Raw genomic sequence first — 26,815 nt, forward strand, 5'->3', positions numbered from 1 at the left:
AACCATACCTGTTGCTGACAGGTGTATAAAATTAAGCACACAGCTATGTAATCTCATTAGACAAACATTGGCAGTAGAATGGCTTGTACTGAAGAGCTCAGTGACTTTCAACGTGGCACCGTCATAGGATGCCCCCTATCCAAGTCAGTTCGTCAAATTTCTGCCCTGCTAGAGCTGCCCCGGTCAACTGGTTAGTGTTGCTATAGTGAAGTGGAAACGTCTAGCAGCAACAATGGCTCAGCTGCGAAGTGGTAGGCCACACAAGCTCACAGAATGGGACCTCTGAGTGCTGAAGCGCCTAGCTTGTAAAAATTGTCTGTCCTCGCTTGCAAAACTCACTACCGAGTTCCAAACTGCCCCTGGAAGCAACGTCAGCACAATAACTGTTTGTCGGAAGCTTCATGAAATGGATTTCCATGGCCGAGCAGCCGCACAATCCTAAGATCACCATGCACAATGCCAAGCGTTGGCTGGAGTGGTGTAAAACTCAAGACCATTGGACTCTGGAACAGTGTTTTCTGGAATGAGGAATCATGCTTCCACATCTAGCAATCAGACAGATGAACCTGGGTTTGGTGGATGCCAGGAGAACGCTACCTGCCCGAATGTATAGTGCCAACTGTAAAGTTTGGTGGAGGAGGAATAATGGTCTGGGGCTGTTTTTCATGGGTTGGCCCCTTAGTTCCAGTGAAGGGAAATCTTAATGCTACATTATACAATGACATTTTGCTTCCAATTTTGTGGCAACAATTTGGGGAAGGTCCTTTCCTGTTTCAGCATGACAATGACCCTGTGCAGAAAGCGAAGTCCATAGCAGAAAAGGGGGGACCAGCAAAAGGGTGTAGAATGAAATGTTCGACAAGCCATGTACCTGCTTCACCTGCTTCTTGCTCCCCATCCCCCAACGCATACACACCATATCACCCACACACACACATTCCATATCAACCGCACACATACACACCATATCAAGTGCATACACACCATATCAACCACACACATACACACCATATCAGCTACATACACACCATATCAACCACACACACACATACCATATCAACTACATACACACCATATCAACTACATACACACACACACACACACACACCATATCAACCACACACACACATACCATATCAACTACACACACACCATATCAACCACACACACACACACACACCATATCAACTACATACACACCATATCAACCACACACACACATACCATATAAACTACATACATGCTGTAGCTCGCCCACACACTCACGGCTCTTCACCACGTGAGGAGGGAGTGGGAGAGTTAGAGCTGAAATAGCTCCTGCAGTAGTCCTGCACACACACACCAGCCACAGGTCAAGTTGTTTAGGATCCAAACCCTTTCAACCACCCATGCTGGAAAACCTGTACAGGTATGTATGGTCTTATGGTGTGGTCCTGTACATGTGAGCCCAAACCCTCTACTGTCTTTGATGATTATTTGATCAGAAATTAGATACATGAAAATAGACTTATTATGGATCCAAAAACAGTCTATTTGGTTTTATATTCTCTCTCTCTCTTTCTCTCTGTGTGTCTTTGTGTGTGTGTGGGCGTGCAGGCTCAACAAGCATGTCAGAGTGAGTCAGTGTGGGGAGGCAGTAGCAGTTCTGTCTCAAAGAGAGATAGCAGACAGATAGAACAAGGCTTTATGCAGCTTGTACTATATTATCCAGATATACACTAGGTATGCAAGAGGACAGCGATACTAGAAGGATAACCTTAAGACATTATTCAGCTAGTACAGTAGGACACATTATACTAAAGAGAGAGTGTACTGTTGATTCTATAGAAGAACTGATTATACAGGACAAAGGAGACTGTTGATTGTAGACAGATATGCAGCTTGTTTCAGTGATGTAACTACTAGCTCACTATCATCCAACCCTCTCAGTCTACTGACTAAAGAGGAGAGAAGAGGAGAGCAAGACAGGAGAGGAGAAAGACTAGAAGGCAGGTTAAAGAGGACTTCCCGCACAGCAGGTTGGAGGTGTGTGTGTACCATGGCAGGGGCTCAGCCAGGGACACATGCTCTGAAGCTCAAACCGCTGACCGTCCCCGACACTCTGAAGAATGGCAGCCGCTTCATGAAATGGGACGATGTGAGTATCAGTGGGTGTGTGTCTGTGTGTCTCTGTGTATGTGTGTAGTTTGTGCTGATTTTAGCAGCGAGAAGTGTCAGACATTTAAGATAAAAATGTGCACACACTTGACGTTTGTGGTTGTGATTGCGCATGTAATGTTGTTTGCAAATATGTTTTAACGTAGTTGCTGTGTGTGTGTTTGCAAGAGTGTGTGTGTTTGCAAGAGTGTGTATAAGTGTGTTGAAGGTTTTAAGCACAGAGCATGGATAAAGAGAAATGTGCTGGCCTGTTGCTATGGTAACTGCCATGGTTTAAATCCCTCCTCAATTAGCTAAGATGTTCCAACACCTAAAAAAGAGAGAGTGTGTGTGTGTGTGTGTGTGTGTGTGTGTGTGTGTGTGTGTGTGTGTGTGTGTGTGTGTGTGTGTGTGTGTGTGTGTGTGTGTGTGTGTGTGTGTGTGTGTGTGTGTGTGTGTGTGTGTGTGTGCGTGCGTGTGCGTGTGTGTGTGTGTGCGTGTGTCAAAAAAAAATGTATTGGTCACATACACGTGTTTGGCAGACGTTATTGCGGGTGTAGCGAAACGCATATTCTTCTAGCTCCGACAGTGCAGCAATATCTAACAAGTAATATCTAACAGTTCCACAACATATACCCAAAATACACATACAGTGGGGCAAAAAAAGTATTTAGTCAGCCACCAATTGTGCAAGTTCTCCCACTTAAAAAGATGAGAGAGGCCTGTAATTTTCATCATAGGTACACTTCAACTGTGTGAAAACAGTAAGTAAGGACCGGATTAAGAATATATATACGTATACACTACCGTTCCAAAATTTGAGGTCACTTAGAAATGTCCTTGTTTTTGAAAGACAAGCACATTTTTTTGTCCATTAAAATAACATCAAATTTATCAGAAATACATTGTAGACATTGTTAATGTTGTAAATGACTATTTTAGCTGGAAACGGATGATTTTTTATAGAATATCTACATAGGCGTACAGAGGCCCATTATCAGCAACCTTCACTCCTGTGTTCCAAAGGCATGTTGTGTTAGCTAATCCAAGTTGATCATTTTAAAAGGCTAATTGATCATTAGAAAACCCTTTTGCAGTTAGGTTAGAACAGCTGAAAACTGTTGCCCTTATTAAATAAGCAATAAAACTGACCTTCTTTAGACTAGTTGAGTATCTAGAGCATCAGCATTTGTGGGTTCCTGTTTGAGGTTCTGCCTATAGGAGGGGAGGAGCAAGATGGAATTGTGGTCCGATTTGCTGAATGGAGGGCGGGGGAGGGCCTTATTGGCATTGTGCGTGGGTGTGCGTGTCGCTTTATATTTCTTAGGAGAACGTTCATTCGGGACCAGAGTCATTCATGCTTATGCAATGCCCGTTTCAAACCCAACTCAACTTCAAACATGCACACACACTGAAATCACAATGCAATATATTAAAATGCACATTACATATGTTATCACAACCACCAACGTCAAGCGCGCGTGTGTGTGTGTGCTAATATCTGTCTCCGTGTGGTCAGGATCTCTCGACAGTGACTCCCATCACCCTGACTGTGGATCCACACGGATACTTTCTTCACTGGACTGATCAGAACAAGGTACACACATGCACACAGAGACATAGACACACAGAGGACAGATGACACCATGCTATCTCTCACGTTGGGACTCCTACTGTGTATCCTGCTTCTTCTTACTGGGGCTTAGTCACCCTGTGTGTGTGTGTGTGTGTGTGTGTGTGTGTGTGTGTGTGTGTGTGTGTGTGTGTGTGTGTGTGTGTGTGTGTGTGTGTGTGTGTGTGTGTTGATTAGCACCTGTGTGTCCCCCCCTGTGTGTGCATGTGTTGATTAGAGCGAGTGATGAATATTATAACATCCCTCTCACTCCTTCTCTCATGTCTTTACTCTCTCTCTCCCTCTCTCTCTCTCTTTACCTCTATCTCTCCTATAGGAGACAGAGTTTTTAGACATCACCCATATAAAGGATGCCAGAACAGGGAAGAGCACCAAAACACCAAAGGTACGTAACCCCCATGACATCCAAACACTTGACCCAGGTGTGTAAAATCAAGCTCCTGTTGGTTTACATCATTACCTTTGATTCAGAGTCTGATTCAGCCAATTAACAATACATATCAGTAACACTGATAAATTAAACACTAGGCGGAAATGAAAACATTTTTTTTGCCCTTGAGGACTGGAGATGACACCCATGGTCTAACCTTTGAACCTGACCTCTAACCTCTGACCTGCTGTCCTCCCTAGGAGGCGAAGCTGCGTGAGCTGCTTGATGTGGGGAACCTGGTCGGTCGTATAGAGAACCGTCTGTTGACCGTAGTCACAGGACCGGACATGGTCAACATCACATACCTCAACTTCATGGCCCTGCAAGAGGAAGAGGCCACGGTACACACACATACATATTCACATACACACACGCACACGCACACGCACACGCACACACACACACACACACACACACACACACACACACACACACACACACACACACACACACACACACACAGAGAATGTTCTTCCCTCTCGCTTTGTGTTGTATAGGAGTGGGCTGAGGAGCTGTTCTCTCTGGCATCCAACCTGCTGAGTCACAACATGAACAGAGAAACCAGTCTGGAAAAAGCGTGAGTCTATCAGGAAAATTCATTTTGGAGCTGAATCTGCAGTAGGTTAAACAGTGGTCCTCCCAGGCGTATTTGTTATTGTTTTGGTTTTGTTCATGAAAGGAGCATCCAACGTCATGTTAACCTTTCTGTTCTATCATGCAATGAGGTGCAATGTTGTCCAAAGGAGAAACAACAGTGTTCGTTGTTTTAAGCAACGCCTTTGTTGTTGTAATATTGTAAACTGAAGTGGCAGTTTCACCGCTACGGATTCCAGCTTTAAAGGGAAACATTGGTGTCAGCCTGATTCGTGACAGCGATGGAGATCAATGGAAATGTAGGCGTGACAGAGGTGTGTTTATTCTTCAGTTTCTCACTCCCTTTTTCCCATTCTTTCTCTAACAGATACGTCAGACTGACCTTGCAGCCAAACTCAGAGGGGCGGATCCCAGTGAAGAAGTGAGTAAATCCCATTGGTTCCTCAATATATTTAGGGGGTCGTCCTGAGCAAGGTGTTGTGCAGAATCACTTATCTATATAAATCACCTTGTATCAGGGCCCATACCTTCGAACACTGATCATCACTCCCGTGTCTGCTGATTAACTTCTTGTGAATCCTGTAGGATGGGATTGATTGATATTGTGCATGTCCCGCCCCTTTTACCCAGCATCGTCCGCATGTTCTCAGCAGACAAAAAGAGAGTGGAGACGGCCTTGGAACACTGCAACTTACCCTTTGGACGGGTATACATTATAACTATAGAATATTATACAATATGACAAACTATACAATATTGGTAGTACTGGTGGTATTTTAAGTGGTATTTCTTTCCTCCCACATTCAAGCCAATTATTAAAATCATCACTTCTTGAGACCTGACTCATCTCAGCTGTATTTGTGTTCCTTTGCAGAGCAACTCTATTCCCCTTGAGGACTTCACCCCTGACGTTTACAGATCTTTCCTCTCCCACCTATGTCCTCGGCCAGAACTCAGCTCAGTCTTCTCTCAGCAGTAAGTACTATCAGTACCTCCTGGCCTCAACTCTAAACCCTGACCTTTTCTCACATCTGTCCTCAGCCAGAACTCAGCTGTCTTCTCTCAACAGTATGTACTGTCACTAATTCCTGACTCTCTCTCGCTCTCTCTTTCTGCAGGGGTGCTAAGGGTGCTTACCTGTCTGTGGATCAGATGACAGAGTTTATTAACGAGAGGCAGAGAGATCCTCGTCTGAATGAGATTCTGTATCCTCCTCTCAGACCCTCTCAGACACAGACCCTGATGGAGAAATATGAACTCATCCAGAGCCTGCTTAAACAAGGTGTGCGTGTTTTGTGTGCATGCATTTGTGCCTGGGTGTAAACCTGAGTGTGTGTATGATTGTGTGAGTGTGTATAACCCTCCGTTGTGTGTGTGTGTGTCCTGTAGGGCTGATCACATTGGAGGGGTTCAGCAGATACCTGGTGTCTGATGAGAATGGAGTGATTCCGCCTGAGAAGTTAGACCAGTCTGAAGACATGACCTTCCCTCTGTCTCACTACTTCATCAACTCCTCACACAACACCTACCTCACAGGTACACACAAACGTGTACACATGAGCACACGCATGCACGCACACGACTATCATTTGTTGACTCGCACACAATCGCACTTGGAAGCTGATGACAAATCTACTTCATCTGTGTGTATGTATATTTATAAATGTGGTGTGTGTGTATCTGTGTGTATGTATATTTATAAATGTCTGTGTGTATGTGTCACGTTCGTTGTATGAAGGAGAACAAGGCGCAGCATGGTACGTGTACATTCTCTTTATTAAAAGAATGAACACCGAACAAACGAACCGTGAAGCTATACAAAATATTGCTAACAGGCAACTACACATAGACAAGATCCCACACCAGAAAGTGGGAAAAGGCCTGCCTAAATATGATCCCCAATCAGAGACAACGATAAACAGCTCTCTCTGATTGGGCCAACATAGATATACAAAAAACCCTAGACCTACAAAAACCCTAAACATACAAAAACCCTAGACATACAAAAAACTAGAGTACCCACCCTAGTCACACCTTGACCTAACCAAAATACACTGCTCAAAAAAAAGGGAACACAAACAACACAATGTAACTCCAAGTCAATCACACTTATGTGAAATCAAACTGTCCACTTAGGAAGCAACACTGATTGACAATAAATTTAACATGCTGTTGTGCAAATGGAATAGACAACAGGTGGAAATTATAGGCAATTAGCAAGACACCCCCAATAAAGGAGTGGTTCTGCAGGTGGTGACCACAGACCACTTCTCAGTTCTTATGCTTCCTGGCTGATGTTTTGGTCACTTTTGAATGCTGGTGGTGCTTTCACTCTAGTGGTAGTATGAGACGGAGTCTACAACCCACACAAGTGGCTCAGGTAGTGCAGCTCATCCAGGATGGCACATCAATGCGAGCTGTGGCAAGAAGGTTTGCTGTGTCTGTCAGCGTAGTGTCCAGAGCATGGATTCGCTACCAGGAGGCAGGCCAGTACATCAGGAGATGTGGAGGTGGCCGTAGGAGGGCAACAACCCAGCAGCAGGACCGCTACCTCCGCCTTTGTGCAAGGAGGAGCACTGCCAGAGCCCTGAAAAATGACCTCCAGCAGTCCACAGGTGGGGGTTGTGCTTACAGCCCAACACTGTGCAGGACGTTTGGCATTTGCCAGAGAACACCAAGATTGGCAAATTGGCCACTGGCGCTCCGTGCTCTTCACAGATGAAAACAGGTTCACACTGAGCACATGTGACAGACGTGACAGAGTCTGGAGACGCCGTGGAGAACGTTCTGCTGCCTGCAACATCCTCCAGCATAACCGGTTTGGCGGTGGGTCAGTCATGGTGTGAGGTGGCATTTCTCTGGGGGGCCGCACAGCCCTCCATGTGCTCGCCAGTGGTAGCCTGACTGCCATTAGGTACCGAGATGAGATCCTCAGACCCCTTGTGAGACCATATGCTGGTTCGGTTGGCCCTGGGTTCCTCCTGGGTTCCTCCTAATGCAAGACAATGCTAGACCTCATATGGCTGGAGTGTGTGTGATTTTGTTGTCAGCACATTCAACTATGTAAAGAAAAAAGTATTTAATACGAATATTTCATTCATTCAGATCTAGGATGTGTTATTTTAGTGTTCCCTTTATTTTTTGAGCAGTATATATAGAAAACAGAGATATCTAAGGTCAAGGCGTGACAGTATGTATATTTATAAATGTGTGTGTCTGTGTATATGTACAGTTGAAGTCGAAAGTTTACATACACCTTAGCCAAATACATTTAAACTCAGTTTTTCACAATTCCTGACATTTAATCCCAGTAAAAAAGTCCCTCTCTTAGGTCAGTTAGGAAAACCACTTTATTTTAAGAATGTGAAATTAAATAATAGTAGAGAGAATGATTTATTTCAGCTTTTATTTCTTTCATCACATTCCCAGTGGGTCAGAAACAAACTTTAAATACGCTCAATTAGTATTTGGAAGCATTGCCTTTAAATTGTTTAACTTGGGTCAAACACTTTGGGTAGCCATTCACAAGCTTCCCACAATAAACTGGGTGAATCTTGGCCCATTCCTCCTGACAGAGCTGGTGTAACTGAGTCAGATTTATAGGCCTCCTTGCTTGCACACTCTATTTTTGTCAGGATTTGGCCAGGGTTGTTCCGGGTTTTGGTCACTAGATGCCCCCATTGTGCTTTTTGACCTTATGTTTTTTCCCTTGTTCCCCATTATTATTTGCACCTGTACCTCGTTTCCCCTGATTGTATTTAAACCCTTAGTTTCCCTCAGTTCTGTGCTCTGTGTTTGTATGTTAGCACCCAGCCCTAGTGTTCTGTGTTTTCCTGTCGATTCCGGTGGATGCTCTTGTGGAATTCTGTTTTTGTTTTTGAGTGTCTCTTGAGGCTTTTTTGTGCTATTCCTACCACCTTTTGGATTTGCCATTTTTGTATTTAAGGACTTCTCTTTTTTACTTTATTAAATACACCGTCTTAAGTACTGCTGTGTCTGCCTCATCTTCTGGGTTCTGCTGACTATTCGTGGCTCAGTTGGTTAAGTGACTGTTTCTCACTCCGGAGACCCAGGTTCGTAACCGGGTCCTGACAATTTTCAGTTCTGCCCACACATTTTCTATAGGTATGAGGTCAGGGCTTTGTGATGGCCACTCCAATACATTGACTGTGTTGTCCTTAAGCCATTTTGCCACAACTTTGGAAGTATGCTTGGGGTCAATGTCCATTTGGAAGATCCATTTGTGACCAAGCTTTAACTGATGTCTTGAGATGTTGCTTCAATATATCCACATAATTTTCCTACCTCATGATGCCATCTAATTTGTGAAGTGCACCAGTCCCTCCTGTTGCAAAGCACCCCCACAGCATGTTGCTGCCACCCCGTGCTTCACTGTTCGGATGGTGCTCTTCGGCTTGGAAGTGTCCCCCTTTTTCCTCCAAACATAATGGTCAGTAACTAATGCAAACCTCCGACCCAGTAGATAGTACCGGAGATAATCGAGGGCCCACTTGATGGCTAAGGCCTCTTTCTCTACGGTAGCATACCTCTGTTCCCGATCGCTGAGCTTCCTACTAATGAAGAGAATCGGCTTCTCTGCTTCACCTTTACCCTGAGCTAGTACGGCCCCGAGCCCTGTATCTGAGGCGTCGACCTGCACAATGAACTCTTGTGAGAAGTCCGGAGCCTGTAGAACGGGATCAGAACACAGGCCATCTTTTAGCAATTGAAAGGCCTCTTCCGTCTCGTCTTTCCACTCTACCTGGTTTGGCAGGTTTTTCCTGATGAGGTTCGTGAGGGGGTTGGCAATGGTTGCATATCCCGGGATAAAACGGCAATAATATCCTGTTATCCCTAAGAAGGCCCGAACATCTCGCTTGGTCCGGGGTCGAGGCCAGTCACGAATTGCCCTGGTCTTCTCTGCCTGCTGGCGTATTTTCCCATTCCCCACGGTGTGGGAGAAGCATGTCCCAGTTTTTACCGTCTCGGGACACCACTCTTCTCAACATGCTTTTAATTGTTTTGTTCAAGCGTTCACACAACCCGTCTGTTTGAGGGTGGAATATGCTTGTACATATCTGTTGAACCTGATATAACCGACACAAGTCCTTCATCAACCGGGACATGAACGGGGTTCCTTGATCGGTTAAGATAGTCTTGGGGAGGCCCACACGAGAGAACATCATGAATAACTCCTTGGCAATTCCCTTTGACGACATGTTACGCAGGGGTATGGCCTCCGGGAACTTGGTAGCGTAATCTATAACCACTAGGATGTACTCGTGTCCTCTGGCGGATTTTGGGAGGGGTCCTACGAGGTCCATAGCTATGCGTTCAAAGGGAGTCTCTATGATGGGGAGAGGAATCAAAGGGTTGCGTAGGTGTTGCCGTGGGGCTGTACGTTGACATTGATCACACGTCTTACAATACCTGGCCACATCTCGGGTGACACGGGGCCAATAGAATCTCTGCATGATTCTGTCAATAGTCTTGTCTCGTGCCAGGTGTCCTCCTAGGACGTGGGAATGGGCTAACTGTAGAACTGTATCCCTGTATGGCCTAGGCACCATTAGTAATTCCTGGTTTTCCCCCCTTCGTCGTACGACCCAGTATAAGAGACCCCGCCTGATTGCATAGTAAGGATGAGGGGGTTCACCTGATCCGTCAACGTTCCTCCCGTCGATCACCTTCACCTTCCTCATGGCCTCCCTTAGGTCTGGGTCTCTATGCTGCGAGGTGCCGAACTGTCCCTTTAATTCCTGGGGCAGGTCGACCTCGGTAGAGGGATGTGGAGGTTGTTCCACATCCCCATCAGGGGTGACCGAGGAGAATCCCTTCCAGGTTCCCTCCTCGGATGGAGCTTCAAATATATCCCTTAGTGCCTGGTTGCTCCTTCCTTCCTGCGTTGTGTATAACCCTTCACAGGTGTCTTCATCGGTGGTTTCCTGGAATATCTGTCGTAAACGTTGGGTCGCTATTTCTTCCTCTGCTGCAGAGGACGAGGACGCGGCTACGTCTCCTTGTAGTACTACTACCTCGGGCTTGGATTTTCTCTTCTTTCCTGTCCCCCTTCTTCCCGTGCATAACGTCATCTGCCAAAGCTCCTTATATAGGGGACAGTCTCTCCCGATCAATAATGGCACCTTCAGCTGGGGCACTTTCCCTGCCCTGACTGTACACCTTCCTTTTGGAGTGAGAATAGGCAGATTCACAGTGGGGTAATAGTGGGTGTCTCCATGGATACAGGATACGGCTACTTTGTCTGGTAGCAGTGTTGCGGAGGTCACCATCCGCTCCTCTACTAACGTAACCATACTTCTCGAGTCGAGAATAGCTACCACATCTTGTCCTTCGACTCGCACCGGAATCTCTGAGGCTGGGGCTATCTCTGCTAACCAACAGTGTTGATCCTGCCCCCTCAAAACGGGATGTGTGGGGGTAGGCAGTGATGACTCCGTGACATGGGCTCATCCTTGCTAGGACATTGTGGGGCATAATGGTTGGGAGACTGACATTTATAACACCAACCCTGCTGTGTGGTTGTTGACTTCTCCCAACTCCGGGGGGGGCTTGGACGTTTCGGTGGTGGGCGAGCCGGGGTGAGTCGTGGTACGGGATTGGAAGACTCCTTCCGTTCCTCCTTGTCACTTTTTAACAACTCCCCTGTAGACCGATATGTTTCCACCGCCTGGGCTATGTTGTCGGCTGACAACGGGTTGGCTTGCCCCACAACCCTTTTTAAGTCACTGGGTAATTCTCTCAATATCTTGTCCACTACGAGAGTCTCTATCACATGTCCTACTCCCTTTCCAGGTTCTAGCCACTGTTTCGTCAGTCGTATTAAGGCGAAGATCTGGGCACGGACGGGTTGATCAGCTGTATAGGTCCATTGATGGAACTTTACAGCCCTATCTGTGGCAGTCAGCTGGTACCGGGACAGGATCTCGGTTTTTAGTCGACCATAGTCCGCAGCTTTGCGGGAATCCAGGTCAAAATAGGCTTCCTGAGCCACCCCAGTCAAAAGAGGAGCTAATGAGCTAGCCCATTCTGTGGGCGGCCACTCTTCCAAGGTGGCCGTCCTTTCGAAGGCCTCAATATCAACCTCCTTGGAGAGACGAGTTAAGATGGCGTGAGCAGCCGCTCTTGGCCTAACTCTAGGTTCTTCTCGTCGGCTCAGCTGTTGTTGCCGTAGTTCTATGGTTGTCTGCTGTGCCATGATCAATTGTTGTAGTAGGGCGTTATCCATCGTTCTTGAATGGTTCCTCCGGGTCTACTGGAAGAATCTTGATTTACTCACTTATCCTTGTGTCACTCGTCCACCTAATGCCCGCATCCTCCACCAATGTGAGCGTACCAAGTAATTGGGTGTCACTCTAAAGCGGGAAGGTGGAATAAACGAGTATAAACGGTGGCCATCTTCCAGAGATAGTTTTCCCCCCTCTCTGCTGGTTCCATTCTCTCTTTTATAGGGGAAGGAGAGTATGTCATTTAGTACCGTCAGCTGTGCTTAATTGACTCTGGTTACCTTGTCTCCCATGCCTTGTTGGGCTACTATCCGTGAGCCCAGCCTGCCCTCTAGTGGTCCTTCCACACATAGGTGTTCCTTTTGTCCAGGTGGGAAAGGGCAGTGTGGAGTGCAATCGAGATTGCATCATCTGTGGATCTGTTTGGGTGGTATGCAAATTGGAGTGGGTCTAGGGCAGGGGTGTCAAAGTCAAATGGACGGAGGGCCAAATAAAAAATTTAGCTACAAGCCGAGGGCCGGACTGTTCGAATGTTCATTGAAAAATTTTTAAATGACGCATATAGTCTAGTGAACCTAATTGAACCTACTGAAAACCTAACAAATATATTCCAATATGATCAGATAAATAAAGCAATATTTTCTTATGGCTCTGTCAGTAATCTTTAATTTTCAACAGACACAAAAGACAAATTTCCTTTATATAAAAATCCCCATAACATGAACATTAAATGAAAGAAACCGGTATTCAAGGCACCATCAGTAGCCTATATTTTCTATTTTAGCAAAAGTGGGCTAAATTTACTTCAAAGAAAAAAACAATAATAGCAATTTTCTATCATCCACTCAACTGAAATATTTTTAAAATATAATTGGATTGAAATACAATAAAATAAAGTGCAAAAATCTATTAATCAAAAACAACACTTTGTTTAAGGAGAAGTAACATGCAGTGAAAACAAATATTAAACTTTAACTTTTAAACTTGAACTGAGTAAAAACTCTAAATATGTGATTGCACAGTAATGTTCACTTGTTTGAGGTTGAGGGTGATACTTGGTGGTGTCCCATCTTTTCCACAAGTTCATCAATGTTCGGGGTAAGGCTCTGAGCTGAGGAAATCCTCAGAATTGAGTGGAGGTGTTCAGCAGTAAGTCGACTTCTGTGTGATGTTTTGTTCAGGTTCATCAAAGAAAAAGTTGTTCACACAGGTATGTGCTGCCAAACATAGACAACGTTTGAGCAGCCTGGATGCGCAGCTGGGGCATTGTGTCGGGGAGGAAACGGGCGAACTCCGCAGCACCCACTGCCGCATATTTTGCCCTCAGTGCATCATTGCATTGGAGGTCAATCAACTCCATTTGGAGGTTTGGTGGTGAGCTTTCCACGTCAACAGCAAATGGGTTACCGAGCAGTTCCAACCTGCTTTTTTGTGCTTCAAAGTCAGCAAATCGGCGTCGAAAGTCAGCGGCAAGCATACCTATTTTATCAGCCAACTGTGCGCTCGGGAACGCACTGGTAGAGAGCTTCTCTTTCATGGTCTGGCAGCTGGGAAAGTGGCTCAAATTTTCTTTCCGCATCTGCGTCTCCCACAGAGTCAGTTTGGTTTTAAATGCCTTCACTGTACTGTACATATCAGAGATGACATGATCCCGACCCTGCAGCTGCAAGTTCATTGCATTCAGATGACTCGTAATGTCACACAGAAAAGCCATTTCACACAGAAACATTTCGTCTCGGAGTTGTGTTGTGTCTTTCCCTTTGCTGTCCAAGAACAGACAAATCTCCTCACGAAGCTCGAAACATCTTTGAAGCACCTTTCCCTGGCTTAGCCATCGCACCTCTGTGTGATAAGGCAAATCACCATGCTCCGTTTCTAACTCCGTCAGAAATGCCTTGAACTGGCGGTGATTCAAACCTTTGGCTCTGATAAAGTTAACTGTGCGCGTGATGATGCTCATTACATGCTCCATTTTCAAGGCTTTACCGCACAACGCTTCCTGGTGTATGATACAATGATAAGCTGTCAGCTCACCTGTCGCGTTTTCCTCTTGCATCTTTTCCCGTATCTTCGCCACCAGTCCGCTCCTGTGTCCACACATCGCAGGTGCTCCGTCGGTTGTCAAACCCACGAGTTTTTCCCAAGGCAGCTCCATCTCATTTACACATCTTGACACCTCTTCATACAAATCATGCCCCGTAGTTGTGCCATGCATAGGACGTAAAGCCAAAAACTCCTCTGTCACGCTTAGGCTGGAGTCCACTCCGCGGATGAAAATTGACAACTGGGCAATGTCAGAAATGTCGGTGCTCTCATCCACAGCCAAGGAATATGCAATGAAATCTTTTCCCTTTTTCACAAGCTGCTCTTTTAGATTGATGGACAACTGGTCTACTCTCTCGGCAATGGTGTTTCTGCTCAGACTCACATTTAAAAAGAGTTGCCTTTTTTCTGGGCAAACTTCGTCACAAACTTTAATCATGCAGTTTTTGATGAAATCCCCCTCCGTAAATGGCCGGGCTGATTTAGCGATCTCTTCTGCCAAAATAAAACTGGCCTTGACAGCAGCCTGGCCTTGTGATTTGGCTTTTTTGAACAGAGCCTGTCGAGATTTGAGGCCTCGTTTTAATTCCTCTGCCTTTTGTAGCCTTTGTTCCATGTCCATATTCTTGTTTTTGTCCGCGTGTTTCGTTTCATAATGTCGTCTCAGATTATACTCTTTCAGTACCGCCACACTTTCTCCACACAGAAGACACACAGGTTTTCCAGCTACCTCCGTGAACATATACTCCGACTCCCACCTTGTTTGAAACCCCGGTTCTCAGTGTCCACCTTCCGTTTTGCCATTTTTGATGGGTATCTGAAAGTTAATTTTACTGGGATGCTGACGACTGCTGTGCCAATAAATATTGAAATGAAGCAGCCTACTGCTCGGTGCGTCACCGTTGCATTGTGGGAAATGTAGTATTGGTGCGTGTAAAAGATCTGCGGGCTGCCGGCTTGCTGCGGTCTGCGGGCCGGTTCTAATAATAAATCAAGATCATCCCAGGGGCCGTAAAAAACCTTCTCGCGGGCCGGATGTGGCCCGCGGGCCTTGACTCTGACATATGTGGTCTAGGGTTTCTGGAATAATGGTATTGATGTGAGCCATTACCAGCCTTTCAAAGCACTTCATGGCTACAGACGTGAGTGCTACGGGTCTGTAGTCATTTAGGCAGGTTGCCTTTGTGTTCTTGGGTACAGGGACTATGTTGGTCTGCTTGAAACATGCTGTTATTACAGACTCAATCAGGGACATGTTCAAAATGTCAGTGAAGACACCTGCCAGTTGGTCAGCACATGCCCGGAGCACACATCCTGGTAATCCATCTAGCCCCGCAGCCTTGTGTATGTTGACCTGTTTAAAGGTCTTACTCACGTCGGCTACGGAGAGTCGTCCGGAACAGCTGATGCTCTCATGCATGCCTCAGTGTTGCTTGCCTCGATGCGAGCATAGAAGTGATTTAGCTCGTCTGGTAGGCTCGTGTCACTGGTCAGTTGACGGCTGTTCTTCCCTTTGTAGACCTGTAATAGTTTGCAAGCCCTGCCACATCCGACGAGTGTTGGAGCCGTTGTAGTATGATTCAATCTTAGCCCTGTATTGTCGCTTTGCCTGTTTGATGGTTCGTCACAGGGCATAGTGGGATTTCTTGTAAGCTTCCGGGTTAGTGTCCAGCACCTTGAAAGTGGCAGCTCTACCCTTTAGCTCAGTGCGAATGTTGCCTGTAATCCATGGCTTCTGGTTGGGGTATGTACGTACAGTCACTGTGGGGACGACATCCTCGATGCACTTATTGATAAAGCCAGTGACTGATGTGGTGTATTCCTCAATGTCATCGGAAGAATCCCGGAACATGTTCCAGTCTCTGATAGTAAAACAGTCCTGTAGTTTAGCATCTGCTTCATCTGACCACTTTTTTATAGACCGAGTCACTGGTGCTTCCTGCTTTAATTTTTGCTTGTAAGCAGGAATCAGGAGGATAGAGTTGTGGTCGGATTTACCAAATTGAGGGCGAGGGAGAGCTTTGTACGCGTCTCTGTGTGTGGAGTACAGGTGATCTAGAATTGTTTCCCCTCTGGTTGCACATTCAACATGTTGATAGTTTTGGTAGAAGTGATTTAAGTTTCCCTGCATTAAAGTATCCGGCCACTAGGAGCACCGCCTCTGGGTGAGTGGTGTCCTGTTTGCTTATTTCCTTATACCGCTGACTGAGTGCAGTCTTAGTAGCAGCATCAGTTTGTAGTGGTAAATCAACAGCCACGAGAAGTATAGCTGAGAACTCTCTAGGAAAGTAGTGTGGCCTGAAATTTATCACAATACTTCAGGAGAGCAAAATCTAGAGAACATCCTTATTTCGTGCACCAGCTGTTGTGTACAAATATGCACAGACACCCCCCCCCCCCCCGTGCTGTTCTATCCTGCCAGTGCAGCGTATGTCCCGCTAGCTGGATATCCATGTCGTCATTCAGCCACGATTCTGTGAAACATAGTATATTACAATTTTGATGTCCCGTTGGTAGGATATTCGTGATCGTACCTCGTCTAATTTATCGTCCAATGATTGCACGTTGGCGAGTAATATTGACGGTAATGGCAGCTTTCCCAGTCGCCTTCTCCGGGTTCTGACCAGGCATCCGGCTCTTTGTCCTCTGTACCTGCGTCGCTTCCTCTTGCGAATAACTGGGATGTCGGCCCTGTGGGGTGTTTGGAGAATATCATGTGAATCTTGCTTGCTGTTGAAAAAATCTTTGTCTAATCCGAGGTGAGTGATCGGTTGCAGATAAGATACGGTTGCAGAAACATTACGTACAAAATAAGTTACAAATAACGTAAAAAACCCCACATAATAGCAAAATTAGTTGGGTGCCCGTAAAACTGCTGCCATTTCTTCCTGCTCCATTTTCTTTCCATATGTATATATGTATATTTATAAATGTGGTGTCTGTGTGTATGTATATTTATAAATGTGGTGTGTGTGTGTATGTATATTTATAAATGTGGTGTGTGTGTGTCTGTGTGTGTGTGTAGCGGGGCAGCTGGCAGGAAGTTCATCAGTGGAGATGTACCGTCAGGTGATGTTGGCAGGCTGTCGCTGTGTGGAGTTGGACTGTTGGAAAGGACGGACCACAGAGGAGGAACCAGTCATCACGCACGGCTTCACCATGACCTCAGAGATCTGCTTTAAGGTACACATACGCAACCAAACACACACAAACAAACATATGCATGCTCTGAAAACTCCTGCGTCAAAGCTAACTCCATTCCTAATCTAAGGCTAGAATAGTCTTTGCAACAAAGAAACAATGTTTCCTGCTTGCCTTGTCCATGTGCTTCTAAAACGTTGCATTTTATACTGATATAGTCTATATCTGATAACTTCTATACATGTACATAAAATAACCAACTACTATAACATCTCCTTTTGCTCTACAGGAGGTGATTGAGGCCATTGCTGAGTGTGCTTTTAAAACCTCTCCTTTTCCTGTCATCCTGTCCTTTGAAAACCATGTGGACTCGTGAGTAAACATAGAGATGAATAGGCGAATATACTAGAACATCTTTGGTGAACTGCTCTTTAATCCTGACCCCTGACCTCTAATCCTAACAGGCCAAAGCAACAAGCCAAGATGGCAGAATACTGTAGGTCAATTTTTGGAGATGCACTACTGATAGACCCACTGGAGAAATATCCTGTACGGTTTTAGCACACACACTCACACACCCATCCACACCGACACCCACACACACAAACATGTAAGCATGCACACGCGCTCTGATGTGTGTGTGTGTGTGTGGTGGGTTGGTGTGTGTGTGTGTATGTTTGTCTGTTAGCTGGAGTCTGGGGTACCCTTGCCAAGTCCTCAGGAGCTGATGGGTAAGATCCTCATCAAGAACAAGAAATCCCACAAGCCCTCGGCTGCCCATGGCAACAAGCAACTGGCAGAGCATCCAGCCAACCAGAGCGCAGCAGAGGAACAGGCAACAGATGAACCCTCGTCTCCTAACAACATCACAGCCTGTGAGCCTGACTACAAGTGTGCTCTAATGTATAAAAATGATGATAACAATAAAAATCATATTCATCATTTTCACCACTATCATTAGAGCTGGTGAGGGACTCTAGAAGCCTTTTATAAGAGTCGGCGAACATTTGTCACTTTTTGAGTTCATGAAAATGTAAACAGATTCTTCTCTTCTTTCAGGTGAAATAGAGGCTGAAGACGATGACGATGATGATGACGATGACTGTAAGAAGACGTCAGATGAAGTGAGTTTAGTAGCTTGCCCTCTGCTACCATGGTTACTTGGTTACCCTTTAACACTGGTGATGTACTGTAGGTTAGAGGTGAAGGGTCAGGGTTGGAGTAACATGGCTACCTGTAATGTGATGACTTTGTCTCCAGGGGACAGCAGAGGAACAGGAGGCCGTAGCTACAGAGGAGATGTCCACTCTGGTCAACTATGTCCAGCCCACCAAGTTCAACTCCTTCGAGGCTTCCAAAAGTATACTGGCTCACTGAAAATACACAAAGACGCACGCACAAACAAACACACACAAACACATAATAAACCATTATGTTCTTTCCCCAGAGGTTAATCGTAGCTATCAAATGTCATCATTTGTGGAGACTAAAGCTCTGGAGCACCTCACCAAGTCGCCCGTGGAGTTTGTGGAGTATCCTTAAGATTCAGCTGACCTCTAAATAACCCCAACTATAATCTTGAACCCTAACTCAACTCCAGTATTAGTTTGTCGTGTTGTTGATTACTTTCCTCTCAGGGGTCACGTTGCTCTATCTAGTTTAGTCTCATCAAAGCAGGTGACTATACAAAGGCCCTACTCTACTCACCGTAAATGTCTTTAACCTGTCCTCTCAGATATAACAAGCAGCAGTTGAGTCGTATCTACCCTAAAGGCACGAGGGTGGACTCCTCCAACTACATGCCACAACTCTTCTGGAATGCTGGCTGCCAGCTGGTGGCACTCAACTTCCAAACTATAGGTGAGACATTTTGATTGTGTTGCCTTGGATGTGATCTAATAAAAGCAATTGTTCACAAACTATAGATGAGGCAGCACTGCTTACTTGACCTATAACCATTGACCTCTCTTAACCTCTGACCTCTCTCTCGCTCTCTCTCCCAGACCTGTCTATGCAGTTGAATCTGGGCATGTATGAGTACAATGGGAAGAGCGGCTACAGACTGAAACCAGAGTTCATGAGAAGACCAGACAAACACTTTGACCCGTTCGCTGAGAGCACCGTGGACGGCATAGTGGCCAACACTGTCAAGGTCAAGGTAAGAGTTACAAAATACCATAACACAACACACTGTGGTTAACTAATTAACCAGTTAGATTAGACTAAACTGGTGTTATGAAATGAGCTTCTCTCCTATAGATAATCTCAGGCCAGTTTCTGAGCGACAAGAAGGTAGGTGTGTACATAGAGCTGGACATGTTTGGTCTTCCTGTGGACACCAGGAGAAAAGCCCTGAAGACTAAGACGTCCCAGAGCAATGCTATCAACCCAGTCTGGGACGAAGAGCCAATTATCTTCAAGAAGGTGAGAAACAGTAACCAACTGGGTTTGAAACCAGGTCTCCTGCACGCCATAAATGGGACTGTGTTAGCCCTCTGAGCTAAAGCCTAGAGAATTCTTCAGGACTCAACAAGCTGTATAACCATAGAATGCAAGTGTATAATATTGAAGTGTAACTGTATAACTGCGTAAAACTGTTCTTTTAACTGTATAATTGTGTATAATGTTAAAGTATATTCATGTATGACTGTATATAATTGTGTTGTTGCAGGTGGTTCTCCCCACATTGGCCTCTCTGAGAATCGCTGCGTTTGAGGAAGGAGGAAAGTTCATAGGTCACCGTATTATCCCTGTGCCAGCCATACGGCCCGGTAAACATTCTATTTACCTGTAATCAGTAAAGACTGCCTCTGCAATGAGTTTGTCATCTCTTTCTCTGTAGTCCCTATTGTCCACAGGTTATTAACTGTGTTTTATCTATCTCAGGTTATCGCTACATCGGACTGAGGAATGAGAAGAACCAGTCTCTGATTCTGCCTGCTGTGTTTGTCTATATTGAAGTGAAGGACTACGTCCCAGACACCTTTGCAGGTAGGTCTGGTATACGACAATGCCTAAGTCCTGGAAGTCTCTATGTAAGCTTAGTACCAGTTTATCCACATGGTATCAAGGCTAATCCCTAATGTGTTTGTGTGTGTGTGCAGATGTAATCGAGGCGCTGTCTAACCCCATCCGGTATGTGAATCTCTTGGAGCAGCGGTCCCAACAGCTGGCTGCTCTCACTCTGGAGGAAGGGGAGGAGGAGACCAGTAAAGAGGTTTGTGGTCAAACTAGGGTTTTGTGGTTGAAAATTATGGACAGTAAAAACAATGTACGTATTTATAAGTACCATTACATTGCTACTGTTGTTGTGATATTGTATTAAAGATTGAGGTTAATGCTGATCAACCCGGGCTTGTTGAGCCAAAAGCCAACCTACGATCTGCTCCTTTGGAGAACGATCTCAGCCCCAGCCCTGCCGTCACACCCAGAACTCTGACTAATACACCCCAGTCTGCAACTACAGGTAACCCCTGACCCTGACCCACTAACTTCTATCTGCTATCGCCACACCCAAGACTGCTACAATGTCACTGCAGATGTATTGACATGAATGATTTTCTCATTAGAATGGAGCATGCCAACCAATCATAGTGTTTTCTAGTTGTTTCAGAACCAACCAAACCAGCAGCGAAGACTGAAGACATGGTGCAGAGCGTTCTGATAGGTCAGAGGGAGAAAGGGGGAGGGGTTGTGTGTGTGTGTGTGTGTGGTGGTGGTGTGTTGTCCGTATAAGATGGTGTGTAGACTGTGTTCCACTGTGTGGTCTCTGCCTGTTCAGATATGAAGGCGGCCACACTAGAGGAGCTCAGGCAACACAAGCTGATAGTGCGGGAGCAGAAGAGACACTACAGGGAGATGAAGGATGTGGTGAAGAGACACCAGAAGAAGACTTTGGAGATGGTGAAGGAACAGACCACCAAGTACAACCAGGCTCAGAACCAACACACACGCAGACACAACGCTCTCCTGAAGACTAAACAACACGGTAAGACAAGGTAGGTAGGGTGGAGGGTTGGCAGAGCTGGTAGAGTGTAGGGTTGTGTGTATGTGTGATGTCCCTAACCCCAGACTCATGGTGTGTGTGTGTGTGTGTGTGTGTGTGTGTGTGTGTGTGTGTGTGTGTGTGTGTGTGTGTGTGTGTGTGTGTGTGTGTGTGTGTGTGTGTGTGTGTGTGTGTGTGTGTGTGTGTGTGTGTGTGTGTGTGTGTGTGTGTGTGTGTGTTAGAAGTTTGTCACCTGAAGGGAAGGCTGAACTGAAGCAGTTTGAGGATGGAGAGGGGCAACTGAGGGAGCTGAGAGAACAACAACAGCAACAGCTACTGGAGTTGAGACAGGAACAATACTACAGTGAGAAATACCTCAAACGAGAACACATCAAACAGGTAACACGCACGCACACACACAGATTATATATTACATAATTGTACATTCCAATACTGTATATCGCCACTATTGCAGATGAGTGAGAAACTGACTACGGTGACTGAAGAAAGCCAGAACAACCAAATGAAGAAATTAAAAGACATCTGTGACAAGTGAGTTTGATATGACTGTGAGACATCAGTTTAACAGAGATGCGAAGTTAGTGTACTATAGAGATATAATTGGATATAATTCTATCAAATATATAATTTGTGATGCTTCACATTTGCAGAGAAAAGAAAGACCTAAAAAAGAAAATGGACAAAAGGAGAACAGAGAAAATCAAAGAAGCTATGACAAAAGAGAAGCACTTGGTAGAAGAGTAAGTGTACCAAACCCTATAACTTCAATCATTAAACCCTCTCCCTGGCTCTGGGACTGAAGAGACAAACTTTGTAGCATTTTACTGCTGAGGTAGGGTACTATCTCCCACCTCAACCTGACCCCATTGTCCAGTGACCACTTCATACACCTCTGTGTCAGGGTACGACCAGGTTTACAGGGAACTCAGTCAATCAGGGAACCTGGTCAGCCAATCACAGACTCTATCTGGTGGGGTAACAGCCCCCCCCTTCTATCAGTACCTCAGTCTCTCACTACAGCTCCAGGAATTAACAACCTGCACCAACATTCAAGGACTCACTTATGGTCCTCACTCCTTGGCAGCTTATTCTCTGGACATTCCATCACTAGTGTTAGCGCATTCATGACCATAAAACCACTATACACTACAACTAGTTTTCTCCTCTGTAAAGTCATGTGTGCCTGTCTTGGGTGTGAAATAAAGTGTGAATTGTATCCCTGTCTCCTGCTGGTCATTATCAGTCCTCTTACCAGGACTCTGGGACAGTTGAATCTATACTAAACCGGCACAGCGTTCGGAAACCATGACCAACAGGTGGTGCTCTTTTTCATGGATTGGTACAATTGTGCTGGACTACCAGTAGCGACGGGATGCAGTTCACACCGCATTCCATGCCCCTGACCAGGCGTGCACGCCGGTGAGAAGAGGAGGACCGGAGACTCCAGTGCATAGGGAAGAAGCCCCAGCTAAGAGAACTCTATGTTTGTGTGTGTGACAGAAAGAGAGGCTGGATTTCTGTATGTATGACTATTTATTATTCTGTTGTTAGGGGGAAGTTGGAGATCAACAAATCATATGTGAATGAAGTGGTACAGAACATCAAAAGGGTAAGGATGGAAGGATTGGGGGTCAGATAGTCTCTCATGGATAGTGGTGTAAAGTACTTAAGTAAAAATACTTTAAAGTACTACTTAAGTCGTTTTGGGGGGATATATGTACTTCACTATTTATAGTTTTGACTACTTTCACTTTTACTTCACTACATTCCTGAAGAAAATGATGTACTTTTTACTCCATACATTTTCCCTGACACCCAAAAGTACTTGTTACATTTTGAGAGGCAGATGGTGACAGGAAAATGGTCCAATTCACATACATATCAAGAGAACATCCCTGGTCACCTCTACTACCTCTAATCTGGCGGACTCACTAAACATTTGTAAATGAAGTCTGAGTGTTGGAGTGTGCCCCTGGCTATCCGTAAATGAAACAAAACAAGAAAAACTGTGCTGTCTGGTTTGCTTAATATAAATAATTTAAAATTATTTGTGCTTTTACTTTTGATACTTATGTATATTGTAGCATATATACAGTGCCTTGCGAAAGTATTCGGCCCCCTTGAACTTTGCGACCTTTTGCCACATTTCAGGCTTCAAACATAAAGATATAAAACTGTATTTTTTGTGTGAAGAATCAACAACAAGTGGGACACAATCATGAAGTAGAACGACATTTATTGGATATTTCAAACTTTTTTAACAAATCAAAAATTGGGCGTGCAATATTATTCAGCCCCTTTACTTTCAGTGCAGCAAACTCTCTCCAGAAGTTCAGTGAGGATCTCTGAATGATCCAATGTTGAGCTAAATGACTAATGATGATAAATACAATCCACCTGTGTGTAATCAAGTCTCCGTATAAATGCACCTGCACTGTGATAGTCTCAGAGGTCCGTTAAAAGCGCAGAGAGCATCATGAAGAACAAGGAACACACCAGGCAGGTCCGAGATACTGTTGTGAAGAAGTTTAAAGCCGGATTTGGATACAAAAAGATTTCCCAAGCTTTAAACATCCCAAGGAGCACTGTGCAAGCGATAATATTGAAATGGAAGGAGTATCAGACCACTGCAAATCTACCAAGACCTGGCCGTCCCTCTAAACTTTCAGCTCATACAAGGAGAAGACTGATCAGAGATGCAGCCAAGAGGCCCATGATCACTCTGGATGAACTGCAGAGATCTACAGCTAAGGTGGGAGACTCTGTCCATAGGACAACAATCAGTCGTATATTGCACAAATCTGGCCTTTATGGAAGAGTGGCAAGAAGAAAGCCATTTTTTAAAGATATCCATAAAAAGTGTCGTTTAAAGTTTGCCACAAGCCACCTGGGAGACACACCAAACATGTGGAAGAAGGTGCTCTGGTCAGATGAAACCAAAATTGATATTTTTGGCAACAATGCAAAATGCTATGTTTGGCATAAAAGCAACACAGCTCATCACCCTGAACACACCATACCCACTGTCAAACATGGTGGTGGCAGCATCATGGTTTGGGCCTGCTTTTCTTCAGCAGGGACAGGGAAGATGGTTAAAATTGATGGGAAGATGGATGGAGCCAAATACAGGACCATTCTGGAAGAAAACCTGATGGAGTCTGCAAAAGACCTGAGACTGGGACGGAGATTTGTCTTCCAACAAGACAATGATCCAAAACATAAAGCAAAATCTACAATGGAATGGTTCAAAAATAAACATATCCAGGTGTTAGAATGGCCAAGTCAAAGTCCAGACCTGAATCCAATCGAGAATCTGTGGAAAGAACTGAAAACTGCTGTTCACAAATGCTCTCCATCCAACCTCACTGAGCTCGAGCTGTTTTGCAAGGAGGAATGGGAAAAAATGTCAGTCTCTCGATGTGCAAAACTGATAGAGACATACCCCAAGCGACTTACAGCTGGAATCGCAGCAAAAGGTGGCGCTACAAAGTATTAACTTAAGGGGGCTGAATAATTTTGCGCGCCCAATTTTTCAGTTTTTGATTTGTTAAAAAAGTTTGAAATATCCAATAAATGTCGTTCCACTTCATGATTGTGTCCCACTTGTTGTTGATTCGTCACAAAAAAAATACAGTTTTATATCTTTATGTTTGAAGCCTGAAATGTCGCAAAGTTCAAGGGGGCCGAATACTTTCGCAAGGCACTGTATATTTAACTTAAGTATATTTATAACCCAATACTACTTGAGACTTTTACTCTAGTATTTTACTGGGTGACTTTCACTTTTACTTGAGTAATTTTCTATTAAGGTATCTTTACTTTTACTCAAGTATGATGATTGGGTACTTTTTCCTCCACCGCTCGTGGCCAGACATCACACTGTGTACTCTCATTGGAGAATCAACAGCGTGATGTCTGGGACTGTTATTTTCCTGTGAAGTGCTAGCGCTTCCAGGATGGAGCAGTCCAATCACTGAAGGTAACCTCTCTCTTCCCTGCTCCAGCTGGAGGATGCTCAGGCAAAACGCCAAGAAAGACTGGTGGAGCAGCACAAAGACATCCAGCAGCAGATTCTTGATGAGAAACCAAAGGTGACATACCAAATAACCCATGACCTCTTGCCTTTAAATCTGTAACCCTAACCCTAAACCTCTAGCATCTAACTATAACCCCTGACCTCTACCCCTTTCTCCTAACTCTGACATCTGACACCAGCTGCAGGGTGCAGTGGAGGCGGAGTACCAGGAGAAGTTCTGTCTGTTGCCGGGGGAGATCCAGGACTTCCTGCAGAACAGGAAAGGGGGGGTCAAAGGTCACGCCGTGCCCCGGCCCTCCACCCCCCATGACATACTCTCTGAGGAGGAATTAGAGGACCAGAGGAAGTGAGAAAGACAGAAAGCGAGAGGAGATGGAAAGAGAGCTTTTCTTCTTAATAAATGCTGGTTTACTACTGCACTCTAAAGGTAGTCCTGGATAATTTGTATTGTTATGTTATCTGTAGCATATTGTAAACTTTTTTAGAGTTGAGATTTGAGATATACTCCTACATTGTACTCTTGCCTGCCTTTAATGGGGCTTCCAAGACAACTGGGAACTCTGAAGAAAAAAACGAGGTCAATTCATGATGTCAGTGACTTTCCGGTCGGAAAGTCTGAGCTATAGAAAGATGCCAGAGTTTCAAGTTGGAATTCTGAGTGGGATGACCGTTCAAAACTATTTTTCCCAGTTGGAGCAAAAAAAATTTGAGTTCCCAGTTGTCTGAAAGCATTGAAGTCAGAGAGACTTGCTGATTCGTTGAACGCGGCACGTGTATAACTACAACCAGTTAGCAAGTCAGAAATTTCAGAGTTTCCTAGTTCCGACTAGCATGTGAACAAGGCTTGTCACCTGTGCAATCGACGCATTCCTACGTTATACTTCCGTGTTTATGTCCTTGTCATGAAAACGTGGTCATATAAGATATATGAAGGAATGTTTGTTAATTAATTTACTACTGCCAAATTACTTTCATTTAGTTTCTGCCCTAAGACCATTCACTACGTTTTCTGCCCTAAGACCATTCACTACGTTTTCTGCCCTAAGACCATTCACTATGTTTTCTGCCCTAAGACCATTCACTATGTTTTCTGCCCTAAGACCATTCACTATGTTTTCTGCCCTAAGACCATTCACTATGTTTTCTGCCCTAAGACCATTCACTACGTTTTCTGCCCTAAGACCATTCACTACGTTTTCTGCCCTAAGACCATTCACTACGTTTTCTGCCCTAAGACCATTCACTACGTTTTCTGCCCTAAGACCATGCACTACGTTTTGCCGATTGAAAACCATTCAAAAAGCCAATAAAATTCTTGCTACGTCACTTGGTCTAGTGTGGGGTTTGATTCAAATAATCAGCTTATCATCCAGCTTTGATCATTTGAAAAAAATTGTGTAGTGTTAGGGCTAAACCCCAAACGGAACCCTCTGGGGTCCCGAGGGCAGGAAATGCTGGTCTAGTGGCTGAACAGTGTGTTGCATGAGGGCAAGCAAAGAACGTGTTCTTATTCTATTGACTATATCTTGACTTGAGGCACGGTCCTGTTGTT

General features: G+C 45.0%; 1 protein-coding gene across 3 annotated transcripts; it reads left to right on the forward strand.

The window, feature by feature from the left end:
* Nucleotides 1-1,635: 1,635 nt before the first annotated feature.
* On the forward strand, nt 1,636-25,682 carry LOC135525773 (1-phosphatidylinositol 4,5-bisphosphate phosphodiesterase beta-1-like). Of its 3 annotated transcripts, XM_064953599.1 has the most exons (32): nt 1,636-2,137; nt 3,656-3,733; nt 4,086-4,154; nt 4,400-4,540; nt 4,697-4,776; nt 5,161-5,214; nt 5,424-5,499; nt 5,668-5,768; nt 5,912-6,075; nt 6,183-6,329; nt 17,106-17,263; nt 17,511-17,593; nt 17,686-17,770; nt 17,910-18,096; nt 18,281-18,345; nt 18,482-18,581; nt 18,669-18,753; nt 18,957-19,081; nt 19,225-19,379; nt 19,481-19,645; nt 19,893-19,992; nt 20,108-20,212; nt 20,326-20,438; nt 20,549-20,687; nt 20,826-20,888; nt 21,003-21,219; nt 21,449-21,605; nt 21,682-21,758; nt 21,878-21,967; nt 22,779-22,836; nt 25,232-25,318; nt 25,443-25,682. In XM_064953599.1, exons 1-32 carry the CDS (start codon nt 2,039-2,041, stop codon nt 25,611-25,613), a joined length of 3,594 nt encoding a protein of 1,197 aa, XP_064809671.1. In that variant the 5' UTR covers nt 1,636-2,038; the 3' UTR covers nt 25,614-25,682. The 3 variants fall into 3 exon arrangements, with proteins under 3 accessions (XP_064809671.1, XP_064809672.1, XP_064809673.1); XM_064953600.1 differs by lacking the exons at nt 21,682-21,758; nt 21,878-21,967; nt 22,779-22,836; nt 25,232-25,318; nt 25,443-25,682 and having other exon boundaries at nt 21,003-21,209; nt 21,449-21,573; XM_064953601.1 differs by lacking the exons at nt 21,682-21,758; nt 21,878-21,967; nt 22,779-22,836; nt 25,232-25,318; nt 25,443-25,682 and having other exon boundaries at nt 21,003-21,209; nt 21,452-21,573.
* The last annotated feature ends 1,133 nt before the right edge of the window (nt 25,683-26,815 follow it).

The sequence above is a fragment of the Oncorhynchus masou genome, chromosome 32 (assembly GCF_036934945.1).
Source record: "Oncorhynchus masou masou isolate Uvic2021 chromosome 32, UVic_Omas_1.1, whole genome shotgun sequence".
Lineage (NCBI taxonomy): Eukaryota > Metazoa > Chordata > Actinopteri > Salmoniformes > Salmonidae > Oncorhynchus > Oncorhynchus masou.